The sequence below is a fragment of the Emys orbicularis genome, chromosome 2 (assembly GCF_028017835.1).
Source record: "Emys orbicularis isolate rEmyOrb1 chromosome 2, rEmyOrb1.hap1, whole genome shotgun sequence".
Classification (NCBI taxonomy): domain Eukaryota; kingdom Metazoa; phylum Chordata; order Testudines; family Emydidae; genus Emys; species Emys orbicularis.
In genome coordinates this window covers 239960301-239979088 of record NC_088684.1, presented here as the reverse complement: position 1 = coordinate 239979088, position 18788 = coordinate 239960301, and the positions used below count along the sequence as shown (strand labels likewise).

The 18788-nt window shown below is 41.9% G+C and overlaps 1 protein-coding gene across 1 annotated transcript in view; it reads left to right on the top strand.

The window, feature by feature from the left end:
* The window catches only part of LOC135873833 (ATP-dependent translocase ABCB1-like), an 81486-nt gene that overhangs the window by 10861 nt on the left and 51837 nt on the right, over positions 1-18788 (top strand). The window contains exons 2-10 of the mRNA XM_065398446.1: positions 2168-2321; positions 3268-3334; positions 3528-3719; positions 4813-4984; positions 5714-5838; positions 10537-10714; positions 12649-12762; positions 15672-15782; positions 18189-18324. Coding sequence (XP_065254518.1) covers positions 2168-2321; positions 3268-3334; positions 3528-3719; positions 4813-4984; positions 5714-5838; positions 10537-10714; positions 12649-12762; positions 15672-15782; positions 18189-18324 — 1249 coding nt within the window. The remainder of the gene's footprint in view (positions 1-2167; positions 2322-3267; positions 3335-3527; positions 3720-4812; positions 4985-5713; positions 5839-10536; positions 10715-12648; positions 12763-15671; positions 15783-18188; positions 18325-18788) is intronic.

Below are 18788 nucleotides of genomic sequence, written 5' to 3'. Positions count from 1 at the left end.
CCAAATAAATCTGCTCGTCTTTAAGGTGCCACCGCGCTCCTTGTTGTTTTTGTGAATACAGACTAACATGCCTACCCCCTGATACATGCTCCACTTTGTGAGTCAGGAACTAGTTAACTGAATTTGAATTGTTATATAATTAAAGCAAACATAATAGTGTCCTGTAAGTCTCTACAAAGGTGTTCTAAAAACTAGTGATGGAAAACACAGTAGTTATAGTTCAGGTTGAGAGAGGACAGACAGTTGGTGTGTTGTGACCATCTTTTATCCTGTAGTTCACAGTCACCTCACTATTCCGTTGTGATTCCTCTGCCTGTTTCTTTCATCCACTTGTTATTTCTCATTTTATTCCTTGATTATAAACTCTTTTGGGCGGAGATCCTCTTTTTTTGCTTGTATTTGTACAGCCATAGCACAGTAGGGTTGAGGGCTGTAGGTACTACTGAAATACCAACACATAATAAGATGCCTGTTCCACTCTAAGGCCCCAATCCTGCAAAGACAAAGGCCTGGTCTACACCTAAAAGTTAGGTCCACCTAGCTACATTTCTCAAAGGTGTGAAAAATTCATGCCCTTGTGAGACATAGATAAGCCGACCTAAGCCCCAGTGTAGACACCATTAGGTTGACAGAAGAACTCTTCCATCAACCTAGCAGGTGGATTCACTAATCCCTTCCATCATTGTAGTAAGTGTATATGCTACAGAGAGCATAGCTGCAGCTGTGCCACTGTAGCACTTCTAGTGTAGACATACACTTAGGCATACCCTCAGTTTTTGCAAGACTGAGGCCCAAGTTAGTCTTTAATGACTTCCCTTAAAATTAGTTTTTTGGGCTGAAAATGATGTTTGTTCTCAGCTTGGGTGTTATCTTTGGGGAGGAAAAAATTGAAAGTGATTGAGCTGTTTCAAGAGCATGAGAAAAAATGTAGTTTTCCTGCTTTAAAAAAATCAACTGTTTTGGTGCTCCGATAATTCAGAAAGGGATTTAATGTGCTTCATAAGAAGCTGACTTAAAAGACCTTACTATTTGTGAAAGCAAAACCTACTTTCCCCTCCACAGAATCTGCAAGGAATGGCTATGGCAATCCTACTTTCCAACATGATGAAAAACCTGAGCAAAATGACGAGTTAAAAAAGAACAAGAAAAAGTAGGGGTTCCTTGATCTTAATACGCTGTTAAATTTCTTGCCCTGCCTTTCAAGAAAGGACCTGGATTAATTTTGCATTAATCTCTTTAGAAAGAAAAATGAGAAGTCAAAGGAAAAGATGGTTGGCATTTTGAAATTGGTTAGTGCATAGTTTATTGGTTTGATTTATATTTCTCATTGTTCCTTTTCTTTGCCTGTTGTACGTTATGGTGACAGACTAATGTGCAACCACAATACTGCATTTCGAAAGGGAGGAAAGAGGTCTGTGCAAAACTTAGTATTGCCGCACAGCCATTTTTGTGCGTTGATCTCAGGCTTCCCTCTTTAAAAATATGGCCTGTTGTGCAAAGTTCCCCCCACAGCTAACGGCCAGTGCTTGACGATGTTTCAGCACTAGCACCATGGCGGAGTGAAATTCACCCATGTTAAGGACTGAAGTGAAGCATGTGCGGTAAGTAGGGCCTTGCCCTGGCTCTCTCAACTGGAGATAATTTTACCATTCGTGCATAATGTCTCATGAATTATCCAGGGAAACAAGTGCTGTGTTTTTCTTAAATGTGATAACTGCTACATAGCCGTTTCTATTGGTAGGCAGCAGCCAAATGTTTGTCAACTACCTGTTCTTGTTTACATTTTAAATGCACTGAGTAAATATGTGATGTAGTAGAATGCACACAGGGAGGCAGTGAGTTGCACAGGTGATGTTATCACTTTCTGAAAAATGTAAAATACATTCTTTTTTCTGCAGATTAGGGGATTCATCCTGCCATCATGTCCTAACTCCCTCAATAAAAACTGGCCTAAAACTGTGTGTAAGCTTTTTCAAAGTGTATCCCAAGTGTTGTGTTTGCCTTCACAGTATCTAATTCATTGCTTCATAAAGTGTTTTGGGATACCCAAATTGCGAATGGTGCTATGTAAAAACAAATCCTATTCTGTGTGTCCTAGTAGGATATTGTCACAATTATGTGAATTTGTCAACCTTCAATTAATACCTTTTTCTTTATATTCATGTAGTTTGGGTATGCCGATTGGTTGGATATCATTTTGATGATAATAGGCTTGATTGCAGCTGTTGCAAATGGAACAGGGCTGCCACTTAGGATCATTGTTGGTGGAGAGATGACAAACAGCTTTGTGACAATTGGCCAAGCAGTAAATATGTCTGCAGGTAATTAAAGTTTGTTCAACTTCTGAAAATATTTGTTAGGGTCTCTTATTTACTGGATCAGCAGAGGTTCAGGATGGAGTGCTGCTGTGGTGTTAAAAGCCATGTAGGGCATAGTGAATTCTGAGCAGTCCCTCCTTTTTACCCTGCTGTATAGTACAGTAGCAAAATAGACACTTGATAAATTACATTTGGTAACTGTAAAACGATTTACTACTTTCTATAGCTTATAGTTAATCCATGGAATTCACTGTCCCAGGAGGACACCAAATCAATTTCCGTGGCTGGATTTTTATAAGCAACAAAATAGGACCGTTAATACTATATTGCCTCTATATGAGCTAAGCTTATGATAAGGGCAATCATAACTTACCCTAAAATATATATGCTGACACCTAGAAGGGGTCTCCTATTTCTCCCAGGCCTGAACAGTTTTCAACATTCGGTTAGGTGCATTATTAGTGAAATTTACCTTTTTGCAGCCAGCCAGCAAAAGGCTGAGCTACCACTTTGGCCCAGTTTTGAGGCTTCGGTGGAACCTAAGTGGTGCATAAAAGTCGGACTTGTGGTGTCTGCATGGATGAATTTTGTCTTATGTGAGATAGAAGGGGGAGTTATCAACTTCTGAAAAATCAGATATTGGCCACTGTTGGAATCTGAAGGTCAGATCAGATGAAGCTATGATCTGACCAGTGCCCTTTGACGTAGTGAACTAAATCCGTGACATCACTCTACAGTAACCCTCTGAGCTGACTCAGAAGTTTGCCCTGTTTGATCCTCCACTGGAAGGATGATGGCCACCATGAAAGTTATAAATCTACAGAGCTGTTGCAGGGAGTGTAGTGTCCTACAAAACACCCATAAGATTATGGCCTAAAACCACCATGATTTGTTTTATGCCTGTTCTAATAAAACTGAATATTTTTCTTTGTTACACTTGATCTTTCAGCTGTGATGAATAGTAGCTCTACTTGTCCAGCGATTCCAGGTTTGGATATAGAAGCTGAAATGACCAGGTAAGAACCTCTGTAATTATTTTCATAAGAATAGCACAGTGTAGTTTCTATATTTTTTGTCCATTAGGCTGTAAGCCAAATTTGGCCCTCAATTACATCCCATTGACTTCAGCAGGGTTGAACGTGACCTGATGTGTCTAACTTATCTTGCAATATGCAATTGACCTTATAGACTTTTACTGTTTTACTACAGATTTGCCTACTACTATGCGGGTATTGGCTTTGCTGTAGTGATACTGAGCACGATCCAAGTCTGGACATTTTTGATCTCAGCTGCAAGACAGACAGCAAGAATCCGACAAAAGTTTTTTTTCGCAATACTTCACCAGGAGATGGCTTGGTTTGATACCAGCCAGATTGGAACGTTGAACACCCGACTGACGGAGTGAGAAGGCTCTATTTATCTGTGCACCAGGAACATGAGCCAAAAAGAAGATTGATGTTTACCTTGATAGAATTAGCTACAGGGAATTTCCAGGAAACCTTTTTAACTAAGACCCAAAATATTACTGCTATCTGAGGGAGGAATTCATTATCATTTTTCACTTCAGTTTCAGAGTTTCAGTAACATTTCCATTGCGAGGGCCGATGCTGTGAAATGCAATATCTTACTCATCTGACATTGGCTTTGTAGTGTCTCTGAGCTATTTGGCAAACTACTGTAGATAAACAGCTCTGCTGTCTCCAGCTAGTTTACAAACACTGAAAACCCTGACACTGTATGATATGAAACTGCACTCATAGTTATGGGCACAGTGTTATCATTTTGAACCTGATCCAAAACCAATTAAAATCATTAGGAATCCTTGGATCAGGTCCCTTGTGCAGGGATTCAGAGGAAGGTATGATCAGGGTATGAAGAGTTTCTCCAGATTTAATTTTTGCAGTGAGGGATATGCCCAGTTTTTGGAAGATGTGAATCCTGACGGGAATGAGAGCGGCTTGAATTTCACCAATCCTAGCTCCCACATATGTAACTAGCAAGAGAAAATTAGTGTGACACACAATGGTTTTCCAAATAATAATTTACTAACACTGTGCTTGTCACTGTATAGGATGCAAAATGGAGATATTCCTTGCCTCAGAGATCTTAAAATCTAATAACAAAATTGAAGAGGATAGGATACATAGGGGAACTTGGAGGAAAAAGTAATGTAAAGGTTTTGGGGGTGAATTTTTGTTTTTGTATGGATTATTCCTTTTGGATATTTCATAAATAAATTGGGTCATGTGTGAATGAGCAGGGCTAGCAATGGCAGAAGTCTATCTAGAGGTTACATCACAGAAAATGAGTTGTGATCTGCTAGTTCCAAGCCCCACAAAGAGCCATTACTGCTGTTCAGTATACGTGTGCAAAATTCCTACTGCCCAATGATTTGAACAGTTAAACTTCTGACAAGCTTCTCTCCAGCAAACCAGAAAAATGTGTGAGGAGGAGGCATTCATCAAAGTTAACAAATCTCTTTTTTAATTAACAGTGACATTAACACCATCCAGGAAGGCATCGGAGACAAGATCTGTATATTTGTACAATTCTTTGCCTCGTTTCTGACAGGGATTGTTATAGGATTCGTCTACGGGTGGAAACTGACTTTGGTGATTTTGTCAGTTAGCCCTCTCCTTGCTGCAGCAGCAGCCGTTGGATCAATCGTAAGTGCTGGGGAAAAACAAATAAGAATTCTACATCTAAAAACAGATTGAGAGGGAGTGAACCCCAAAGCAACATGACCCCAAAGTTTGGAGAGCATGGAGAGCAGCCCTTCTCCTACTCCACTGGCTCCTGCCCCAAAATTTGCAGAGCTCTGTCTACACTTAGCATCAGCAGGCAGGCATTGGCATGCCATGGAGGCCTGGACTGCTTCCAGTCACCACCACTCACCACATGGGAAGAGGATGATCAGCATTCATCAACTGTGACTCCATTAGTAGATATTGCTTGTAATGCACAGAAACATTTACAAAGTGTTTCCATTTATAGGTTGTATTTTGTTTTCTCTCCCCCTTTCCCCACCCAACCACTGAAAATGGTGGAGGAAGAAACAGGATTGTGACCTATAATTAAGATAGCTAAGTTATTTACATGGTCTCCATTACTATAGTTTCTGTGTGCCACACAAGCATCATTGTGTTTAGCCTCACAACACCATGCAAGATAGGGGATTCCCATGTTACACATGGAGAAGTGAAACACGGAGAGAAGTTACTTACCCGAAGTTGCCCAGGAAAGCTGTTGGAGTGGGGACTTGAACCCAAGTCTCCTAAATTCTAGGCTCTTTCCCTAACTGCTTGATCACCCTTTGTATCAGTACATAATTTACACCACTTAAATAGATTTCAATAAAATACTTTCCCTTTCCCCCCACCCTCCCAATTTTCCAGTGCCTGGCATCGTTCACTACAAAAGAGCTGACTGCTTATGCTAGAGCAGGAGCTGTGGCGGAAGAAATTTTGACTGCTATCAGAACAGTTGTTGCTTTCAATGGACAGATGAAGGCATTAGCAAAGTGAGTTTTTTAAACTAATTATTGATTGTACATAATATTTGGGAAAGTGATGTGGTTATTTAAAAAAAATCAAAGATGATCTGTCAGTTTATCCCCCAGACAGCTGAGACGTTCAGATGAAGATAAATATGAGAATATGGAAGGAGATGTTTTCTGTCATCCATGAATATTTGCAATCACTCAATTGACCTACATTATGGAGGGGCATTGTAAGGCCCAATTTCCCTCTGACACTTAACCTGAAGTTGAATTTGGAAGCTGAAGCTATAGAAAATGCCATCTTATCTAAGGCTCCAGTCCAACAAAGCACTTCTGCAAATACTTTAAGCACATGCACACTCCCACTGAAATCATTGATTAAAGTGTTTACAGTTAAGCTCATGCTTTACTGGATCATGACCTTAGGTAGGATTGACTATCACTTTCCTATGTCATTGACTTCAAGGGGGCTACCCACATACTTAAAGTTAAGTGCGTGCTTAGTGCTTTGCAAATAATCCTCTTCTTGATCTAATCTGAACAGGACCAATGATATCTGAGCAGTTTATGTGGAAGAAATTAATTACACATCATTTTAGGATCCCTTCACTACTGCGTAAACTGTGCCATTCATTTTGGGCCTTCCCACGTTTGGTCAGGGCATTTTTGTACATAATTTATGTATCAAGAGGTTCCTACAAAGCTTCTGAACATGCCATTGAACAATAAAATGATATGCATGTTCTCCTGAAACGTTCTGAGAACATTGCTGGGCTGAGCGGTGCTTTCTGTAATGCCCTGGAGAAGCTAAAGGGGATTAGATAGCTAATGAGTGAACAGAAGCTGTTATTGATTGATGGAAAACCATAAGCTTGTAAAGGAATCGCAAGCAAAAAGAGAATGATTTTTTTCATTAACTAACTGTTAATCTTTGTCCTTGTCTCACAGGGGTTAACTAGCATAATATGGTGCTTAATTTGTATTTGATTGCTTGCTATTGGCATATATCTTGGTAACTTAGTTTATGAGAATAGTTCCTGACTTCCAACAGCGTTCAGCAAGAGAGAACTACTGCCAAGTTGTGGAGTCAAAGGGGATTCTGGCTTCTGTTTACTTGTTTGGTTTTATCTAAAGCACTTCTTCGTCAAAAATTGAGTGAGCACTAATTCTTACCTTTGAGAGCTGATATTCATAGTGTGACGTTGTGCAGTCTTTATGGTTTTATAAAAATATGATCAGTGAATATAATGTAACTGGAATATGCTTCATGCAAAATGTCTCTTGCAAGGTATCATTACAAAGCTTATAATCTACTGAGTGCGATCATCCTATTTGTATAAATGTACCACTCTTGTATCTGAAACTAGAAATATGAAATATAACTCTGAGGGCCTATTGTAATTATGCAAAGATTGGGCCATTAATGGTGGTTTGGAATCTTGATGACTCCCATTAACCAGGACCATTGTCTGCTGATGGCTGTGAGTCTCCCTGTATACCTGTGTGCTGGCAAGTGGGCAATGAAGTCTTGCAGTGACATGTGATCATGTCACCTGAACTGGAATCCATCTTTAACCTGGTGCTTTTCCAGTGAGGGGGGGTTGGAAACCCAGAGGGACAAAGGGTTCCCACCTTAGGCAAAAGATTTATAAAGGGGTGGAACAGAACAAAGGAGAGCGAGGAGAGCCATCATGAAGAATCCCCTAGCTACCACCTGAGCTGGAACAAGAGCTGTACCAGGGCAAAGAATTGTGCCCAGGCCTGGAAGGTGTCCAGTCTGAGGAAAAAACTTACTGAAGCATCTCTGAGGGTGAGATTATCTGTATTCAGTGTGATTAGACATAGATGTGCGCAATTTATTTTATTTTGCTTGGTGACTTACTTTTTTCTGTCTGTTACTACTTGGAACCACTTAAATCCTACTTTCTGTATTTAATAAAATCACTTTTTACTTATTAATTAACTCAGAGTATGTATTAATACCTGTGGGAGCAAACAACTGTGCATATCTCTCTATCACTGTTATAGAGGGCGAACAATTTATGAGTTTATCTTGCATAAGCTTTATACAGGGTAAAATGGATTTATTTGGGTTTAGACCCCATTGGGAGTTGGGCATCTGAGTGCTAAAGACAAGCACACTTCTGTGAGCTGTTTTCAGGTAAACCTGCAGCTTTGGGGCAAGTAATTCAGACCCTGGGTCTTCGTTGGAGCAGACGGAAGTGTCTGGCTCAGCAAGACAGGGTGCTGGAGTCCTGAGCTGGCAGGGAAAACAGGGATAGAAGTAGTCTTGGCACATCGGGTGGCAGCTCCCAAGAGGGTTTCTGTGATCCAACCCCTCACACATAGAATCCTAGAAATGTAGGGCTGGAAGGGACCTTGAGAGATCATCAATTCCAGCCCCCTGCACTGAGGCAGGGTCAAGTATACCTAGGCCATCTCTGATAGGTGTTTGTCTAACCAGTTCTTAAAAACCTCCAGTAATGGGGATTCCACAACCTTCCTTGATAACACATTCCAGTACTTAACTATCCTAATATTTAGACAGTTTTTCCTAATATCTAACCTAAACCTCCCTTGCTGCAGGTTGCCCATATTATTTCTTGTCCTGTCTTCTCTGGATATGGAGAACAACCGATCACCATCCTCTTTGTAACACTCCTTAGCATATTTGAAGACTGTTAGCCAAGTCCCTGCTTAGTCTTCAGTATCAACATGTCCAGTTCTTTTAAACTTTCCTCAGGTTTTCTAAACTTTTTATCATTTTTGTTGCTCTCTTCTAGACTTTCTCTAGTTTGGCCACACCTTTCCTAAAATGATACACTACTCTGGCAGAGGCCTCACCAGAGACAAGTAAAGTGGAACAGTTGCCTCCCATGTCTTAAATATGATACTCCCCTGAGTTCACCCCAAAATATTATCTTTTTTCACAACTACATCAGGTTGTTGGTTCATATTCAATTTGTGATATACTTGAATTCCCAGATCCTTTTCTGCAGTACTACTGCCTAGCCAGTTATTCTCCATTTTGTATTTGTGCATTTGATTTTTCCTTCCCAAGTGTAGTACTTTGCACTTGTCTTTATTGAATTTCATGTTGTTGATTTCAGGCCAATTTTTCCAACATTACATAAGAATGGCCATATTGGGTCAGACCAATGGTCCATCTAGTCTAGAATCCTGTCTTCTGGCAGTGTCCAGTGCCAGATAATTCAGAGTAAATGAACAGAACAGAGCAATGTTTGAGTGATCCATCCCGTCATCCAGTCCCAGATTCTGGCACTCAGACGTTTAGGGACATCCACAGCATAGGGTTCCACCCCTGACCATCTTGGCTAATAGCCATTGATGGACCTAGCTTCCATGAACTTATCTAATTCTTTTTGGAAGCCAGTTATACTTTTGGCCTGGCAATGAGTTGTTGACTGCATTATGTGAAGAAGTACTTCATTTTGTAAGTTTTAAACCTACTACCTATTAATTTCATTGGATGACCCCTGGTTCTTATGTTGCATGAAGGGGTAAGTAACAGTTTCCTATTCACTTTCTCTTCATTCATTTTCTAGACCTCTATCATATCGTCTCTTAGTCACCTCTTTTCTAAGATGAACAGTCCAGTCTTTTTAATCTCTTTTCCATATGGAAGTTTTTCCAAACTCCTAATAATTTTTGTTGCCCTTCTCTGTACCTTTTCTAATTCTAATATATCTTATTTGAGATGGGGCAACCAGAACTGCACACATTATTTGAGGTATGGGCATACCATGGATTTATACAGTGGCATTATGATATTTTCTGTCTTATTAGCTATCACTTTCCTAATGGTTCCTAACATTCTGTTAGCTTTGTTGACAGCTGCTGCACACTGAGCAAACGTTTTTGGAGAATTGTCCATGTTGTCTACAAGATCTTTCTTAAGTGCTAGCAGTTAAATTAGACCCCATCATTTTTTATGTATAGTTGGGATTGTTTTCCCATGTGCATTACTTTGCATTTATCAACATTGAATTTCATCTGCCATTTTATTGCCCAGTCACCCAGTTTTGTCAGATGCCTTTGTAGCTCTGGACTTAACTATGTTGAATAATTTTGTATCATCTGCAATTTTTGCCACCTCATTGTTCACCCTCTTTTTCATATAATTTATGAATATGTGAACAGCACAGGTCTCTGAGCAGAGTCCCCAAAGGATCTGTAATTTATCTCTCCCTGCTGGGAAAACTGACCATTTATTCCTACCCTTTGTTTCCTATCACTCTTATCCCATGTCTTTGCTTAAGAGCCTTTGGTGTGGGACCTTGTCAAAGGTTTTCTGAAAGTCCAAGTGCACTATATCAACTGGATCACGCTTGTCCACACGCTTGCTGAAACTCTCAAAGAATTTTAATAGATTAGTGAGGCACAATTTCCATTTACAAAAGCCATGTTGACTGTTCCCCAACATATCATGTTTATCTGTGTGCCTGATAATTCACTCAGAACAGCCACATTCAGGAGGTCTGGCTTCAGAAATAACACCAGAAGCCAGACCTACTGTTGACAATTATTGGGCCAGATCCTCTGTTGATGTAAAATCAATGAAGCTGTGTTGATTCACACCATCTAAGACTCTAGATAGTTGAATTTTGTGGCAGAAAACCCTGGAAGTATGAAAGGAAGCTCGGGAACTGAATGTCATCTGGGTACATACCAAATTTAACATTTATCATCTGTTTTCAGATATGATGTTAACCTAGAGAATGCTAGGAAAGTTGGAGTAAAAAAATCCATTACCACCTACACATCTTTGGGTTTCACAGAGTTTATTTCCTTTGGAGCCTATGCTCTTGCATTTTGGTACGGAATCAAACTCACAGTGGAGGAGAAAGAGAATTATGACATCGGACGTGTGTTAATTGTAAGTACAGCACAGTATAGTCCAATTAGCTGAGGCAAACTTTTTAAAGATGGTCTATAAATTAGAGAAAATGCTTTGTTGTTTAAGTACTGCATAAAAAGATCTAGAATTTCTACTCGGGCACAAAGTACCCATCAGACTAAATGTTAAAATATGTTTACTATAAATCAACAGGGATGTTTAATCTATATATTTAAGACCTCAAAGTTCCATAACAAATATCTCATTTGGTCACTGTCATGCTGTCTGGAGGGGTTCACGACCATGAGTGCCTACCTCAGGGCAGGCTGTCAGAAAACAGGGCAGACACCCCAAACTGGTGGTGTGTTCTATAATTAGATTTAACCAAGCCAGTAACAAATGTGAATTCCTGGATCACTATACCGGTCTTACCATGGAGTCACAGACAGACTCTCCAGTCTATCTTTCCACCCAGACAAACTTGATTTCGTGCTAAAAGGTCGTTTACACCAAAAATCACACCACATTCAGGTTGCTTCTAGTCCCAGAGACTAATCACTTACCCCAGATCAATTGGTATCCTAGATTTTATACAAAAGACAATGCTGGTAGACAATTCTATAGTAAACTAACTAAAGGTTTATTAGCTAAGAAAAGGTAATGAGAGTTATTGAGAGATTAAAGCAGATAAAATATATGTACAGATGAGTCAGTCTATAATTCCAAATGGTAGCAGAGATGTAGTGATCTGCCGGTTTCCCAAAAGTCTCTCAGGGCTACCCAGAATAACTCAGGGAATCTCCATCTCCATGTTCATTTATTCTGCCCTGTTAGAATCCAAACAGAGCAGAGATGAAGGATTTTTCCCTGAATCTATATTCATAGTTTTCTTCCCACAGAAAACAAGCTGACAGGGTCAATACCCCTTTGGGGTTTTCCTTTGATCGCAGAGAGTGAAGAATACATTTGGAGTCTTTGACCTTCGATCATCACACACAATGATCACTTGCTTTGAAATTAACACTTTTCTGTTAAAGTTCTTCATTTGCATTCCACAAGGCTTCTTTCTCATTTAATGGGTTATTTACTGACAGGGGCATACACTATGTGAATATTTGCTACAGCATTATAACGGGATCCAGATAAGTGTTTTAACTAATGAACTGTTTTCAGTGCATTAACATCCCATTAGTTTTCATGAAGTTTAAACACCAGATACATTCCTATACATTTAACAATCACTTTGCTCTATTATAATACACAAGTGAATTAGCCAGGCTTCCAGCTGTCCATCTGAAAGCATTCAGTGAGGTCTGGGGCTTTGGCATGAGCTGGCACCTGGTCTGCCAGTGTCACAGCCATGTGACTATCTTTCATTTTTTTTAAATCCCTGCAAGGGATTATTGTACTTTACCAAAATTTATAGATTATTTTTCCTTTGGAAAGGAATAAGGCCCTGATCCTGCAAAGACTTAGGTACGTGTTTTATGCACTGTGAGTAGCCCCATTGACTTCTGATGAGAACTTGACTTCAGTGGAAATAGTCACAAGGCATAATGTTAAGCATGCACTTTGAAGGATTGGGGCCTCAGGAAACTGTGGATTAACTCTCTTTGAGGATGCTGAGGTTTTTAATATTGCAAAGAGATGGAGAGATGTCTAATTTCACTATTTATTCTCTTAATGGGAGTTGATGAAAGCATCAGCAACAAAAAAGCTAATCCAACTGTTAAAGGGCATTTGGCTGCACACAATAGCTACATTCACCACTTCCTGTGTCAAATCCAGTGAAAGAATAAAAACTGGGGGAGTTGGAAAAATGCAGCCTGAAATCTTAGTTTTGATTTTTTTTTATATATATTTTTTTCTGGAAAAGCTCTTACAGAACCACCAGGATTACCATGACATTTAGCACTAAGGAAACTGCAGGTCTGGAACCCCTGTACGCTAGCTCCTGTTTTTGTTCCCTGTAGGTATTATTCTCTGTGGTCTGTGGCACAATCTTTCTCGGACAGGGCTCCCCACACTTGGAGAGTGTTGCCAATGCTCGAGGTGCTGCCTATGAAGTGTACAAGGTTATCAATAAGGTACTTAATGTTGCTTTTCTAGCAGTCTGAAATTTCTGATTTATTTCTCAAAAAATTCAAAAAGTAGATGAACTCCATAGACTCATACCACTGAAAACAAAAATAAGATGACATTTCTATTCATATTAAGGAGACACGAGCCTTAACCAAAGCCCTAAATGTGCTTATTGCAAACTTGGGGGAAATTTAGATCTATAGCTCAACTTTACAGATTGGGGCCCTCTTTCCTGTTTTATTTATTGTTTAGAGTAAGTGGTGAAGAGCTAAGTGAAATGACATTGCTCTTTAAAACACAAGTATATGGAGTAGACATGATTTCAGTTCAACTGCTTTTGATTTGGAGATTAACAGTGCTGTTGAAAGCTATGGTAAGACTGTTGCTGGGGAAAAGAGATGCCACACTTTCAGTAACTAACTCTTAGAATTTTGTACAGCAGTTTGTTATATATCTGCAGTCTCACGTTCATATTAGGTTAGAACAAAGGACTGAGTTTTGTCCTCTGTTATGGCCATAAATGCCTATTGGTTTCAGTGAGGTTGTGTGGATATAACAAAGGGCGGAATAATGCTCAGAGAAACTAAATTAAAGGTGATCAAACTCTGTGTAACCACCTCTGGAGTTGGTTGTTCCTGACCTATTACATTAAGCAAGTCTTTAGGGGACTCGCCCCGGACTACAGCAACAATGGCTACAGAGGCTCAGGACTCTGTTTCCTAGATTGCCTAGAGTCCTGGATGGAGATAGAACAAGCTGGAAGCTACTACCAGAACCAATCGGAAACCAGAACTCAGAGACAAAGGGTTTGGTTTTATTTTTAGTTTTGCTGGTCTTGGAGTGGAGCAGAGAGAGCCTAGGAGGTCCCCTTTAAACTTCCCATTCCTACTCAAAGAGAAGATTTGAACTCTGCCGGTGGTTACTGGGTCATTGAAAAGTGTCAGTCCAACAGAGATCAGCAACCTGGGAAGTGGAGGAGCAATTCCAGGCCAGGCTATTTAGCGCAAGGCTAATTTTCCATTGGACTTCAGACCAGGAGCCTCAGGATGATGGTATCTTTTTAGGGGTGAAGACTTTGTAATAAATCCCCAGTTTGTTTATTTTGCTTGTGCATTTTAAGCCAACCAACAATTACAGACTGCATCACTCCTCCAAGAACTGATTCTCAACCCACATTCTGCCTAGGCAGATGCTGGGAGGGAGCTAAGGGATTTGGGCCCATTGTAAATGTTGGGAGATGGATGATTTAAGGTATAGTTAATGTTTTATTATTCTAGTTACTCCTGTTCTTCCCATGTCCCCTATCCCAAAATGCTTTGCAAGAAATACGCAAGGATTCGTGTAGTAGGGTTGAGCCAGGGCTCTACCCTCCGAGATGGAGGGGTGCCACACCGGCTCACTAAATTGCAGACAGTCTAGCCTCAGGTCCCTTTACGCAAGGGCTGAGCGGCTCACAGTTCCGGAGCTCAGGCCCTTAGGTAGGGGCTGACCGCTAACTAACCGTCTAAGCCGGCCCAGGCCCTAGATCAGGGCAGGGCAGAAACAGTCACAGCTCAAGCCCTTTTGGGGCAGGGGTTGAGCAAACAAACAGTTAAGGAGCCCAGGCCCTGGGTCAGGGCGGGGCACAAACAGTCACAGCTCAAGCCCTTTGGGGCAGGGGTTGAGCAAACAAGCAGTTAAGGGGCCCAGGCCCTGGGTCAGGGCGGGGCACAAACAGTCACAGCTCAAGCCCTTTGGGGCAGGGGTTGAGTAAACAGGCAGTTAAGGGGCCCAGGCCCTGGGTCAGGGCGGGGCACAAACAGTCACAGCTCAAGCCCTTTGGGGCAGGGGTTGAGCAAACAAGCAGTTAAGGGGCCCAGGCCCTGGGTCAGGGTGGGGCACAAACAAACAGTCACAGCTCAAGCCCTTTGGGGCAGGGGTTGAGCAAACAAACAGTTAAGGAGCCCAGGTTCCTACCTGAGCGTTGGGTGAGGGGGAAGCCTGCCACCCGTGAGTGCGGGTGGCAGGGGGGGACGCAGGCCCACCCACTCCACTGCGTCCCAGCCCGGGGCCCTAGCAGCGGCTACTGTCGCTGCCGGTCAGTGGGGTATCCTGACCGAAACACACTGACATCAGCTCACAGGCCTCTGCAGCCTGACCGGGGTCGGCTATCCCCGGGCTACTTCCTTGTTCCCCCTCGGGGCCTACCTCCTTGGCGATGCCGGGTTCGGGCCAGTCCAGGAGCATCGGTTCCTCGGGTGCGGGGCTTGGGGGCCGGTCCGGCGGCTCTCCCCCAGGGTAGCTGGCCCGGGGCAGGCTTGACTCCTCCTCGGGGCAGCTGGTCCGGGGCAAGCTTGGCCAGTCCTCCGCAGGGTAGCTGGCACGCGGCAGGCTGGGCCAGTCCTCCTCGGGGTAACGGCTCCGGGGCAGGCTGGGCCAGTCCTCCTCGGGGTAACGGCTCCGGGGCAGGCTGGGCCAGTCCTCCTCGGGGTACCTGGCGAGAGGTAGGCTTGACCGGCGCGGGGGTGTAACCGGCGGCTCTCGGCCTGCGGCGGTCTCCCAAGCGGGAGCTCGGCCCGGGACGTCTGCTCTCTCTGGCGGTCTGGGCCTCACTGAGTTTTGCTGGCGGGCTTTTATACTTCCGGGTCGGGGCCGTGACCTCGGAGGGGCGGGCCCCGGACCCGGTGGCTCCGCCCACGCTGGGATTGGAGGAAGGTCGGCCCTGTCGGAGACGGAGGGGTGCCACACCGGCTCACTACAATTGCATTTCACTGATATGCAGAATCCTCTGGGGTGAAATACAGCAACCATTGATCAGTTAAACTGCTATGTAGTGTTGCAGTGTTTCTTTTACTGTCCTAAACAACTTATCCTTCTAAAGCCACAACTGTAAAATCACAGAACTGTGTAATACCTTTTCAAAATCTCTCTCCAGCACTGTCTTCTAGATAGCAGTGCAAAGCAAGGATACAGACCAGACAAGCTCAAAGGAGACATTGAATTCAAAAACATCCATTTCAGTTACCCATCTAGACCTGATGTTAAAGTAAGTGATCTTTTTAAATTCATCTTTGCAGTGAAAAGCTACTGCCATTATCTGTGTGACCAAAAAGAAAACTGATATTTTATAAATTTAATGTGTTTATTTTAATTCAGTTTTTTTTTAAAGTGTCCATCCTGTACATTATGCACCACAGTGTGGTCTACTTGAAAAAACATTGGGTGAGGACTCAAGAGACCAGGATTCTATTTCCAGCTTTGCCACTGGCCTCAAAGTAACACTTGGCAACTCACTTCACCTCTCTCTTCCTCCGTTTCCCCATCTGTAAAATGGGGATAGTAATACTGACCTCCTCTTTAAAGTGCTTTGAGATACATGGATGAAATGTACTATGTAAGAGCTAAATGTTATTATAATAGTTATAAAAATACAACAACAATGCAGGCTGAACGTCCTTCCAAAAGTAATGCTCTGTCTTCACCACCATCATCCACCTTTTCTTCATTTTCACCTGCTGGAAAAAGCAAGGGAGAACAAATGCGGCTTACAGCATAATCTGAAGGTGAGTAAATTTGGCCTCTGGTGAATTGCATCAGAAGTAAATTCTTCTTTCAAGCTCTCTAACCAAGAATGCCTCATCTCCAGCCCTCATGTGGTTAAATCCAGAAAGCTGTTTGTGTCAGTGCTTCAGAAGATCTCAGCTGCTGTGATATCCCATGTGGGGAGAGGTGATCTTGGAGATAGCCAGGACTCAACCTATTTTAAGGCCTATTGGTTAAAGCCATTATTCTAAATCACTCCTGACAATGAAATGGAAGCCAGTGCAGATCACAGAGCATGGAGGTAAGATTCTCCCTACAGAAAATGCCCTCTAAGAAACAGACTGCCATACTCTCCACCAGCTGAAATTTGGGAGGGGAGTCATCTTGTTGAACAGTCCCATGTATGATACTTTGCAGTAATCCAATACTTCTCTCTGGATTGACATCTGTACCAGAATTGAAAGTTCAGAACCTTCTGGCCAAGTGTAAAAGACAAACAAAATGCTATTCGCCACTACTGCTTCCTGCGTGCAAAAACAGCTGTGGATCCAACAGGTTACAAACTCACTTGAGTGTGCTGCTGTTAGCTCTGCCATTTCTTCTGATGGGTTCCTCCAACCTACAAGCATAAACTCAATCATCTCTGAGGTGAGTCACAGCTGACTTGCCTGCATCAAACCCACCCTGTAACTTGCTGGCTAAGCCAGTCAACTTCTCCCAGCTGGATCTGATGAAACAGAGACCTAGAGCTATGTTATCTGAATACTGAAGACAATGTAGTCTGTACTGTCTCACTGTCTTCCCCTAATGGTCTTGCATACAAATTGAGCAGGAGGGTGACAAGACAGAATCCCACATCACTCTAAACAAGAGAAACCCTGGGCCGGATGAGCCACCCTTTGGGCCTGTGGCTGGAACGGGATGGAGCCATTCAAGAATGATTCCATCCATCCCTTCCAGAGTTCACCCTGTGTCAGCAGTGGCTCATTATCAATGGTATCAGAGGTAGCTGGCAAAGCTAAAAGAATCATCCTGGATACCTGGTTCTCATAAATCACCAGCCAAAGATGATCAACATACAAGATCAAGGCAATCTCCATTTAGTACCTAAATTTGGAATGAACCAAGTCACAGAGAGATGAAGATTCTAGTTATTATCAGCGTTACCTTGACATGCCCTTTCCTGCCTTACCTAAAAAGGGAGGTTAGAGATGGGATGGTCGTGATGAGAAATGACGTTAAAGGGGTGGCGAATGATGCTCTTGCTTGGTCAAGCAAACACCAAAGCTCATCTGCTATTAGCTTACTGAGAAACTGGAGCTCTTCTGGTATAGTATAAGGAGCCGAGAACAATATTACTGTTGTTTTGATCTTCTATTGCAAAAAAAAGTGTAGTCATAAATCAGCCTAAATATCAATATAGATAAGAGTTCCCATAGGAGACAAATATTTTGGCCACTAATAATATTAGACATTTATAAGATGGGATAAACGGACTGAGGCAAAATGTTCCTAAATGTGAACATAACAACAAAAGAGTCATTACTCCATAAGTAATCCCTCCCTAGTAAATTCTAGAGATTGTCGAACCCTGACTCTTCATTCCATTGAGGATATTAAAACACCCACTTTGTTTTCAGAGCCAAAGGTTTTTTCTTAGGACAGTCTTTATAGAATAAGAAGAGAACAAAGCAAGATAGTTATTAGCAATAAAACTTTTTTCTTGTCATCTTCAAAGTGCTTTCCAACCAGGATTGGAACAAAGGACTGAAAGCAGGCCTGGGAGTTCAGTACACTGTTAGACCAGACCTCTCATTATTGGCTTGATCATGATGCTAAGCATCTTAATGGACCTTTTTCTAAGTAGCTCTATATTTATTGGACTAACATATAAAGATGATATTTCCAGATTCTCAAGGGCCTGAACCTGAAAGTTCCATCGGGGAAGACCATCGCTCTGGTTGGCTCCAGTGGCTGTGGCAAAAGTACTGCTATTCAGCTGCTACAGAGATTCTATGATCCAGTCCAAGGAGAGGTTAGTTTGGGTGAACTGTCGATATTCCTGGCTACAAGGATGAAGATTAATTTCCTGACTAGATTACACCTATACTTTAAAAGGACATTACACAAAATTGGATTCTTAAAATAACAAAAGATACGTAGCATCCAACGAAATTCTGAAACTGATTTTTCATTACTTGTATGCCATGATGATGAGAATATTGTAAAAACCTAGATAGGACTTTACTGATATTAAGGAAGTCAAAATTTGGATTTAAATATTTGAGGATATTGTTATGCTATACAAAGCACACGGGATCTTTTCAGGGAGAAAAGGCAAATACGCCACATTTATTGAAAATACAAGAGTTAGCATATGCTTTTTACACACACACACACACACACACACACACACACACACACACACACACACACACACACACACACACACACACACACACACACACACACTCACTCCTGCCAGTTGATGTTTATAGTTACCAGTTAG